This window comes from Trichoplax adhaerens, genomic scaffold, assembly GCF_000150275.1.
Source record: "Trichoplax adhaerens TRIADscaffold_4 genomic scaffold, whole genome shotgun sequence".
NCBI classification, from domain to species: domain Eukaryota; kingdom Metazoa; phylum Placozoa; class Uniplacotomia; order Trichoplacea; family Trichoplacidae; genus Trichoplax; species Trichoplax adhaerens.
In genome coordinates, this window is record NW_002060946.1 from 531,259 (window position 1) to 542,761 (window position 11,503).

At 30.8% G+C, this 11,503-nt stretch overlaps 2 protein-coding genes across 2 annotated transcripts; one reads left to right on the top strand and one right to left on the bottom strand.

Moving 5' to 3' along the window:
* Positions 1 to 1,056: 1,056 nt before the first annotated feature.
* TRIADDRAFT_55165 (uncharacterized protein) lies at positions 1,057 to 8,829 on the top strand (the record flags this gene model as incomplete). Its single annotated transcript, XM_002111281.1, has 14 exons — positions 1,057 to 1,144; positions 3,160 to 3,324; positions 3,481 to 3,747; positions 3,818 to 3,955; positions 4,118 to 4,242; positions 4,914 to 5,033; positions 5,133 to 5,294; positions 5,420 to 5,524; positions 5,707 to 5,838; positions 6,010 to 6,213; positions 6,333 to 6,870; positions 7,165 to 7,549; positions 8,357 to 8,531; positions 8,686 to 8,829. The coding sequence occupies 14 exons, from the start codon at positions 1,057 to 1,059 to the stop codon at positions 8,827 to 8,829; spliced, it is 2,748 nt and encodes a 915-aa protein (XP_002111317.1).
* Positions 8,830 to 10,102: 1,273 nt separating this feature from the next.
* Positions 10,103 to 11,503, bottom strand: TRIADDRAFT_24634 (uncharacterized protein; the record flags this gene model as incomplete). Its single annotated transcript, XM_002111744.1, has 1 exon — positions 10,103 to 11,503. The coding sequence occupies one exon, from the start codon at positions 11,501 to 11,503 to the stop codon at positions 10,103 to 10,105; it is 1,401 nt and encodes a 466-aa protein (XP_002111780.1).

An 11,503-nucleotide genomic window follows, 5' to 3' on the forward strand; every position in this document is an offset into this window, starting at 1 on the left:
ATCATCTTCAATTCATCCAACTTAATGAGTACTGAGTCTGTACTTGTATAGTTATCTACCCATTCTTTCAGCTTTGATAGCTTAAAAGCTATTCGAAAAAAAAGGAATTTAAACATCTGTTTATTAAAGCTATTTGAATTTAATAATTTATAATTAATTTATAGGATAAAATAGGACACCTGTTCGTTAATATAGTGCTGTATGGTGCGACTGATGTAACCACTACAAAGGATACTTCCATGTTATTCTTTTCATTGAGTTAATTATATGCTAACAAACATCATTCTAAATAATAAACCATAATACCTTTATTTATAAAATTAATACAGCATAACTTTTCGATCAGTAATTCTATTTTAATACACCAAATGAACAAAATCTGAAAACTGACATAACCATGTTCTATATTTGAATAATCTTATATTGTTCATAGATACGGATATTTTTTATAGATTACGTAAAAGTAATCGTAATATTGGTTGTTATAGCAATTTATTTTTACTCGCAGTCGTTATGCTATTGTCAGCTTATTTTTAGCTACTCAATGCCATTTTACATAATAATTTAATAGTAATTATTTCATTTCCCATCCAAATAATTCTATCTGCATTGTACTGCATATCTTTTGATTTCTATAACCTTATTCTCAATAGAATATGTTATTTCCATGGCAACAGGTCTGGCAGAACAATCGCTGATATTATACTCTTGTCAAGCCAATGACGGGAAAGAATAGAATTGTCAAGTATGTTGCAAGCGATATAATTCACTAAGAATCAATTATTTCTATCAGTTTAGCTTATAAGAAAGTATTTTAGTCTATCTAGTTCATAATAATTCATTACATCAGGATTCAAGAAAGCAAGCAAGAAGAAATTGATTTCATTTGAGCTATAATATCAACCATCATTGGCACTCTGATAAATTAAGAAAATCATTCAAAATTTTAAATAGTTGTGTGTGACATTACTTTACTAGTCTCTGTTTTAAGAGATTATTTGGACGATAGTCCGGCGCTGCCATTGACTGGTAGTAAGATTTGAGTAAAGAAAAAAGATGAAATCGCTTGTGATAGCAAATTTAGTATTTTTACAGATCATTATCTTCAATGGATATGGAGACGCTCAAGAAATTTATAAATTTGGTAAGTTAAAGTAATTATTAAAGTATTTTATTTACAATTCGTGAAAATTTTCGATTATTGGCTAGTTCGTATTGGTCTACAAAATGTAACTTATGACACTAATTTATCAAAAGAAAAAGCCACTTTAGAATTAGTAAAACTTGATTACATCACACTACTTTCTAGGTACATTTTTACTTTTCATCATCAATAATTATCGATGATTAACAGATCCTCTTGTAGATTAAATTTATCATTCGTCACTATAATTATGAATGATAACTTTATTCTACAAACGGGTCCGCTAATCATTTCTTAACTCTATAAGATAAGATTTTGGTGTCATATTCTAGCCCTGACCGTAACCCTAATTCTTTACTCTCAACCTTGACATCTACATGCAAACCCTAATTATTAATGATTTTTATAGCAAGGCATGCTACTTCGTTAAGAATGCTCCCTATTTTAATATTGACTTATTCAATTAACAAAGAAAAGTCAAGCGAATCTATCATTCTACCGATCAAATTATGAGAAATATATATTTTGATACCCTTTATCATATGAACCCGACAAACAGACTTTAATGCACAATCTTTTTACTCATTTCATTTCAATTAATATTACTTTTTAATTTTAAAAACAAATTAGACTCCCTTTCTAGCACAATGATACTTGCCATATTTTAATATAATTTCAGTATCTTGCATTAAACAAATCATGTTTGTTATGTCGATTTTTTCATGGTTGATTACTATAACATCAATAGCGCTAAGAGCATGGTCTAAAATCCGACTAAAATCAGAGTCTTACCTTATTTATTCAAGATGATAAAAGCGTTGATATCAACCGATATCGTCATCGACAGGAAAATGAAGAAAAAATTTGAAACTTCTGCAAAGTTAATACAGACTCTATCGTACTAATCTCTGACTTTACGATAATATATTCTTTGCTTAACCGTAAAAGACAATGTGCTGGTTGTTCTTTTTTATGTAAACTAAATCTCTAATAATAATTAGCGTCTAAAATTGTTTGTAGTCCACAGTAAAGTAGAAACATAATTCTCTTAATGAGTCGGAATATCGTTATAATCTAGTTAAGTAAAATGTAAATGTTGTTTTAGTACATGTTAGTAGTTCATCCATTCCGTATTAATTTATGAACATATTGTTTATTTCAACATTGAGTTACATACACTTAACCATGTTTATACTCAATTGACGTTGAAAATAGTCAACACTAGAACAAAAGTTTTGTTGACTATTCGGATTCGAATTACAATAAGTCAAATGTAATTGTAGTTTTAACTAAAGCCAAAACATTAAAAAGCCACCTAAAACTATCGTAATTATCTTCATACTTATTAGACGAAGCTTTCGTCTTTAATAAGATGCTAGTACATCGTGCATCAAAATAAAATCTAATTATTAAAAGTTATGATAATAACTTGACTTGGAGCATCTTTTGTTCTTTCGAAGGTAAAAGATGACTTTAATATGAATATAAGCAACATTTTAAATTAAGACAGTTTTCTATATTCACTGTTATTAGGCGGCTATTATACTTTTCTTAAACCAATATATCATGCATACCATGATTCTCATATCAGAGAGTTAGTTTAGTAATTTCTTTCTTACTAAATATCTCCATTTTCCATAACTTATGAGTATCTTTTTAGACGAAATACGGACAAAAATTTTGGAAAACTTTCTTTAGATGCTTGATGTTTATGATGGTTAACTTATGAATCTACTGGCCGTTTAGGTTCTAGAAATTCATAAATTCATAAATAATACCTCTAGGATTATTCTACTTTTTAACATCAGAATGCCAACATCCAAGTTGTTCTGGCTCTGAAAAACGCGTCATTTTATGATAGATTGCCTAGTAGTTTAGCTAACAACTAATCAACTCAATTACTCACGCATGGAGTAAAATTAACTGAAGTGTTCATGCTAACTAAACTCATCGATTGATTAAACATTTTAATAATCTTTGTCATCATAGTTAATTTAATTCTAACGATCTTCTAGGTCTTATAACGCCACCCCAATTTCCTGAATTAGAAAGGGCCATAAATATGACGATGGCAATGATTAATAATAAGGAAATTGCTAGTCTGCAATTAGGCAATGTCAAATTATCTGGAATCTTTCGATCAGCCGATATATTTAGCCCGTACGATAACTTGAGAAAAGGTAAGAAAAGTAAAGAAATTGGTATTATTTAATCAGCGAAACTTGATAGTGTTAATACGGAATTAACTAAATCGCATAAATTATGAATAAGGAGGAAGAAAATTTGAAAATAATTTAATACTTTTGTAATTTTACCAATTGCTCAAATTCGATTAGCTTGTGAAATTATGAGCCAAGGCATCGTCACTCTTATTGGACCACTTTCATCAAGCGCAACAAAAGGTGTACAAAATATCTGCTCTCCACTTCAAATGCCACAAATTGCACCCGTAGCAACCGATCCATCTTTATCTAGCAATTTCAATTATAACTATTTATTAAGAATTATAGCACCAGACAATTTCCAGAGCACTGCTATTGCGTCAATTGTAGAACGATATAAATGGACCAAAATGTCCATTTTAGCCTCCAGTACAGATTTTGGTTTGTTAAATCAAATGATAACATATGACTTTGCTATAAGATTTATAATTAAGCTCTGATTTTATGATAGGAATTAACGCTTTAACTGAATTTCGCCAAATTGCATCAAGAAAACTATGGAGGATTCTGTCATTTGAATTATATGCAATTCAAAATAACTCCTATGTGGCAGATATTGAAGGTTACTTACAGAGGATAAAATCTGCAGGTGAAAAAAATGATAAGCTAATAATCCAAATAAATATTCATCACCTAAAAGATATACGAGTAATTTACTCTCTCTTATAAGCAAATTACGTTGGATAAGTAAATTATCTCGTTATAAATATCTCAATGATAATTTAGAAAACAATGTTTTTTGCTTTTTTAGGATCTAAAGTCGTTATTTTAGGCTGTGAAGGAGAGCATGCTACACAAATATTTGAAGCAGCAAATCGGCTAGGTCTACTATCACGGGGCTGGGCTTGGATTGTTGTTGACACTGTTCCATCACTGGTAAATAAAATGATATGTAATTAATTGATTTGTTTTACGGAGGGGATATAAAATAACATTAATTGACTAATAAATTGTACTTTAGGAATCTTAAATTGATAATTAATCCTACCTTACCGAATCAATCTCAAATATTTTAGGCACCTATCCATACTGTTATTGATTTATAGCTGAATTGTATTGATGCAATTTACAGTTATTTTTAAATTTTAATATTATGACAAATCTGAATAGATATACATAATTCATTTGATATCGTACTATAATAAATTTAACATATAACAGTAACAAGTTAAGTAGAGTAGTAAAGAGTCGAAGATGAATAGAGTAATATTGCTAAATAATTAAAATCACTAGCGTAATGATGAATAGGTTGGGATGATTTTGTTCAGAACGACAATTAATTCTACTAACATGTTGTAATATGCTGATGAGAATAGTAACCATTGAAAATAAGTAAGAGCCATACTTAGTATAACGTAAGATGGATATCTTAATTGCCTATATCAAGCCAAACCTATTTAGTTCTGAATTAGTAGTAATATTGTATAAAAAATTCATAACAGTTTATTTGTCGCTATAGAAATATACATCAGACTAACATTTATACAGATAATGATTCTGCCCGGATAGTATTAATTCTAAGTTTATCAAACCCTATTTTATTCTAGTATCCTACCCTGCCTTCCTATACTAACGGCATCATTAGCTTGCGTTATTACCAAACGGAAACAAGTATACTTCGTTCTATAAGAGCACGCTATAAGCAACTTTATAATAAAGAACTGCAGGTAAGGCTTAAATACAGCTGTGATCAATATTATTTTTATCATTGAAGCCGAGATGATCAAGAATAATTTATTACTATGAGAATTTTCTACTGATAATAGGTATTACACTATCGATATATTGATGCACTATTAGCCTTTGGTTATGGCATCAAAAATATGAAACAGAAAGGAATTACAATTATTCCGACATCACTCAATTGTAGCAGCAATCCTACTCAGCCTTGGACTAATGGAGCAAAAATGCTGCAACTAATTAAAGAAGTAAAATGAATTACTCATGTGATAGAATGATTTTGAACTCTTTTACTCCTTCTATAATTTTCAAATTGCATTGAAATAGGTAATCATTATCCTTCATTGACAATATATAATGTGTATTAATGCAGAGTTCTGGCGAATCAACTTCAAGTCCGATTAATTTCACCGCATTGGGTGGACCAACCTATAAGATTTGGGATGTTGTTAATTTACATGGTACTACTTGGTCTACTGTGAGTAGTCTCGGATGTTAATTTATATCAGTAATATACTTATAGTCTATATTATTAAATTAAATAGCACTATTTTGTCCCTTGTAAGTAGCCTTAACTATTAATTTACATCACCAATGTAAATATATATGCTCCATCTCTGTGTAAGTGGCGATAACATTGTACTATACGCATAATTTTAGGTTGGAAATTTTACAGTACCGAACCAGTTAAATCTTGATGGTAATTCTATCTATTTTATGGATGGAGCTAGGATTATTGCAGATTCTGGTTCATTTTTGAAGGGAAAGACTATTGTTGTCACAACAATCATTGTAAGTCTAATTGATTTCCTACAGCAATTACGGAATCATTGTAATTGGCGGTTCTTCTAATTAAATTTGTGAATATGGTTTCATATAATATGTTAGCTAACATATAAGTTTATATGTATACCTATACTTAAAAATAGGAGTACAACATGATAAATATATTATCGTTTTCAGGAACCTCCATTTACTATGATTGAAGACAACCCTGCTACTGGTAGAAACTATAAAGGCTATATCATCGACATGATGGATAAATTAGCGAGTAGTCTAAATTTCAACTATACAGTCCGTTTAGTTGCAGACGGTCAATATGGTGCTCAAACGATGGTCGATGGTGCTCCTCAATGGAGTGGTATGGTGGGAGAAGTAGAAAGAAGAGTGAGTATATATCTGCGTGGTTGCAGATTAATATAAAATTATATCAGTAGATGCCCATTTTCACTCTATTCATTACTAGAAAGATATTTTTATTCTGTTCATTTCCATCTATACTCTAGGTGGCTGATATAGCTGCAGCTCCTCTCTCTATCAGTCCCGTTCGCCAACAAGTGGTCGATTTTTCTATGCCTTATATCGATCAAGGTTTGACGGTATTAACACTGAAAACCTCTGGGCAGACACCATCATTATTCCAGGCCTTCTTGCCTTTAACTGGCGAAGTCTGGCTATGTATCCTACTTTCAATTACATTAGTAGCTATTGCTGTTACATTTATAAATCGTTTCAGTCCATTTGATCATTATGGTAAAGCCTGTAAGCAAATTCAACCCTTGTATAATTCCAACCAAACTGGTGTTTCTGATAAAGATTACGAGACTTGGATGATAGAAAATGAAGAAGATATTGAAGCTTTCTCATTGTATAATAGTTTATGGTATACTTTAGAATCATTTTTACTACAAGGTGCTGATAGAACACCAAGATCATTCTCTGCACGCTTAATTACTGCAGTTTGGTGGTTAGCATCAGTGATAATTACTTCTACTTATACCGCTAATTTGGCTGCCTTTCTAACAGTAAATCGTCTTCAACCGAGTAAGTTTATATCTATATTCTCAATTTAAATTACTATTCATTTATAGTTCTCTTATTCTATGTGTAGAGAGAAGACTGATAATCGTACTGTATTACAGTGTGCTACTTAATCACATCAATCTTCATTTCATAAAAGCAATAATGATTACTTTAACTGTTTATTACAATTATATGGACTATCTTAATTATAGGATATATCAAATATGAACAAGTTGATAAAACGTAATTTTCGTTAACTTCTCTCCTTCTCTCTCTATATATGCAAAATTCTCCATGGCCTAAATTCTACCGCAGCAATAACTTCATTAGCAGAATTATCCAAAACTTCGGCCATTAATTATGGCGTTTTAGGCAATAGCAGTGCAGAAACTTTCTTTCAACAATCGACCATATCGCCATACATCGACATGAAACATAAATTAAAAAATGTCCAAAGCACAACTGATGGAATCAATCGAGTAGTCAATAGCTTTCAAGGAGAAAAATATGCTTTCATTGGCGATGCATCATTACTTAATTATGCCAAAAGCCAAAATTGCAATTTAACTACTATTGGTAGTTTCAAGAAAGATAGTTATGCTCTTATCTTATCGAAAGAATCACTGTTCTTAAAAGAAATTAACATTGAAATTTTTAAATTACGTGAAGAGGGCTTTTTTGAGGCGACTAGAGTCAAATGGTAAATCCTTCCACAAACTGTACTAATATGACACGTTTCATATACTTTGCATATGATAATACTTTAGTTTCTCCTTACACTATGTATTAAAATCTCCAAATTTAAGATTTACAAAGTCTTTATACATTTATAAATAACACTTAATATGTTTTACACTTAATATCGATCGCAAATATAAAAATTACGAACTAATAGTGAAATGAAATATGCGTAAATATTGTTACTAGTGTCGACGTAGACGATACAATATTTTGACACTTTATCGGGTATCGTATGCTATAAACAGAGGCTGCATGAAAATAGTGCATTAGCTTACAGTTTTCTACTACCTATACTGCAACTAAAGTCACCTAAGGTGAGTGAGAACCTTGATTCTGAGTATATCTTTGTTCGTAGATATAAACTTAAAAGAACAAATATCGAAAGACTGATGAATAATAGCAATTATATACATAAAACGTAATATTTCCAACACTTTTATTATTTAATAAATAGACCTTCGAGCAGATAGCGAATTATAAATCGTTAATATATAGCTTTTACTAACTACAGTGTGGTGCAAGGTATTTCTAAAATAAAAATCTTCGATCTGGGTTATGAAGGTAGTTCAGATGAGAATTCATATTTTAATAATGGAATAAGATTTTACGCAAAGATTTCATATTTTAGTATTTATCGACTAGATAACTCCTAATTCGTGCGTATTCTTTCTATCAAGCATTAATAACTGAAGAGCGTCCTCATAACATCAGATATGATATGATAGCAAAATATTAATTGTGTTCCAATCTTTATATTTACTTATAGGTTTGAAGCAACATGTACGACCACGACTAAAACGACAACATATGATCCCGTTAAACTTGAGAGTTTAATTGGTGTTTTTTATATTATCATGGCTTCTATTGGAATGAGTATAGTCATATTAGCAATCGAATGGACTATAGCAGGCATTCAAGACTCTCATCGCCGTAATGTCAAGGTAAATGTTTAACTATAATACCAGTAGATAAATTTTGTTTTTTCTAAATTGTTTAATTCCAGTAGAGATATTTGAAAGAGGATAATATTAAAAGCTGATATACAGCCCAGATAAGTAATCCTAACCACTTATTTAATATTACTACTTATGATAGGTTAAAAATTTCTCTGATGCTATTCGCCAACGCTTTCGCTTTGTTATTAATAACATTGCCAAGGATTTAAGCTCGAGAAGAAATGTTGAAGCTGACACAAAGCAGTCTAAAAAAGGCTCTAATAAAATTGGAGTCATGGTGTAGTATGAATGTTACAATATTATACTTAGCTGTTACATCGGTAGGATTATGAACGGAGAATATTCAATGTTACGGGAAATATTATTTATACTACGAGTAATATACGCTGTATCGAATTGTTCATATTTAATTATACTATTTATATAAGTATATTCATCTATCTCTTCTCTTTATATTTTAAGCAGTATATTTATTATTTATTTAATCCTTTTACTGTTAAATAATAGTTGATACTTATATATATTTTATGATGTAAGTATGAAGGTATGTAATGTATCGCAAAGTATTTTACATAGAAGATATTCTGACAGCTAATCCAAAAACATCATTGGTGTTGTACGCCAACAGGACTTCTATATATATAATTTATAGTGTTTTCTATGCAGGTAGTACTAATTACATCCTTTTAAATCTCCAATGATTAACTATCAGTTAGCGAGAAAATCTGGGAAAATAAAAGATCTACTTGAGTTGAATGGTTTACAAGTATACCATCATTTAAAAATAGAACTGATGTCGACAAAAAGGTTTTAATTTATACAAATCCGTAACCACTGACCCCATTTTATTAGGGGTAATAAGCATAAAGCGCTCAATTCCGAAAGCATAAATATTTCTAAATCTAACTTACTTAGAAAATTAAATTTACACGTATTTAGGCTCAATAATGTTAGGCTAATGCAGTCAGTCTTTCCTTAATTTTATTTATTTTCAAAAAATCAATTATGTGCATGTTCATCTGGACGCATAAATGTCTTATTTTATCATAGTTAAAGGAACTATGATTTAATTTTATTACTAATCAGACTGAGGAAAAGAAGATGTCAATCTGTGGATCTGAATAATTTATTCTTAGTTCATAATTAGTAGCAGTAGCTCCTTTCATGCATACTGTACATTGCGCAAGGACCTTATATCTATAAATTTTTAAACCTTATATTACCCTTTAAAGTATATCGACGTTAATCTTGGCCATGGCAATTATTCAGGGATAGCAATACATGATTTGATTACATTCTTTGAGAATATTTTACAGCAATCCCAATTCTAAGCACTTCGTACCGGAACTTAAAGATTAATGCTTACATGAATCACGATATTGCCATTATTTATGCGTATTTATAACTAATTTAATTTCAATCTAAGATAGACTTAATTCAAAGTTATAACAATATTAGTTAATCATCTATCAGGGTAAGTTTAATTTATTGTAGAACACTTTGATATCAAGGCTTACAAGTACTATTAATGCCGACATTAATCTTTATCATCATGCCTATTCGCGTACTTCTATGCCTAGTTTGATTCCATTCTTAGGAGATAATGTTGGCCCAACTCGCAGTTGTAGAGGAATTTCCGTTTCCTTAACTACTGTAAATTTCACTTTTTGCAATATACGAACTAGTGCGATCTTGATTTCCATCAGTGCAAATCTCATACCTATACAAACTCTTGGCCCGCCACCAAAGGGTAAATAAGATAGAGGATTTCGCTTTTGTTTCTCTTCTTGAGTAAATCGTTCTGGTATAAATTTCTCTGGATCTGGCCATTCTTTGCTATTACGATGTAAGGCATAAGCTGATATCATAACGGTGCCTCCCTTCTTAAATTTATATTTATCGATAGTATGATCGCAAGCTACTTCACGTATAGTTGTAGATGCTGTTGGATAAAGTCGTAATGTCTCACTAACTACCATATCTAGATATTTTAGTTCGTGAATTTTATCATAATTAAAGCTATCAGCTTGGGTTTGGAGAGCATCATCAATTTCATTAATCAATTTATCTTGGATTTCAGGATGTGTAGCTAATAAATAAACAGCAAATGATATCGTGTTAGCAGTAGTATCATAACCAGCTAATAGGAAGATCATAGATTGGGCAATAATTTCATCATCTGATAATTTGCCATTATTCTCTGCTTCCATCATTAATTGCAGTAAATCACGACGAGCAGGTTGATCTGATTGGCGTCTGTACTTAATTACTTGTCGAGCTGCTCGATCTAGGTGTTGGAAGTATTTAGCGTCAAAATCGAACGGTGATTTTCTAATTACTTTTAGCAAAGTAGGAGAAAGAATAGACATCAAAACCCTTAATTGTCCTCTATCAAAAATTTGAATAGCAGAATGGATTAATTTTGAGTTCAGCATTTGTACACCGAAAGCAACACTTAACATTGTCTCCATAGTAAATTCACCAAGCACCTTTCGTATATTAACAATCTCTTTCTTTTGACTACTATCAATCAGTGATTGCACCAATTTTGTTGTTATATCATCAACAATTAGGAAGCTACTTCGCAACTTGTTGCCAGTAAAAGTGGGCGTAAGAATATCACGGATTCTTTTCCATTCTTGATCACGAGCAATAGCTACAGCTTTACTAAGACTATTTAATGGTAATTTAAAAGGTAATCGTCTATTTGGAAAGGCATGAAAATCTTTGATTAATATTTTCTTGACGATGTCAAATTCCGATACAACAATCACTGGTTCACTCAAATAAAACATTCCAAAGACTTTTCCATATTCGTTTGTAAATTTTAAATGAGCTGAATTTTGATCACCTATCGCCATAACAGCTGGAATGTTGCCAAGTAATGGCCATGGCTTAGGTCCAGGAATGCCCAATTCTTTGAAGTATCTTAAAGCCTTGTAGTGACTATAAATCAT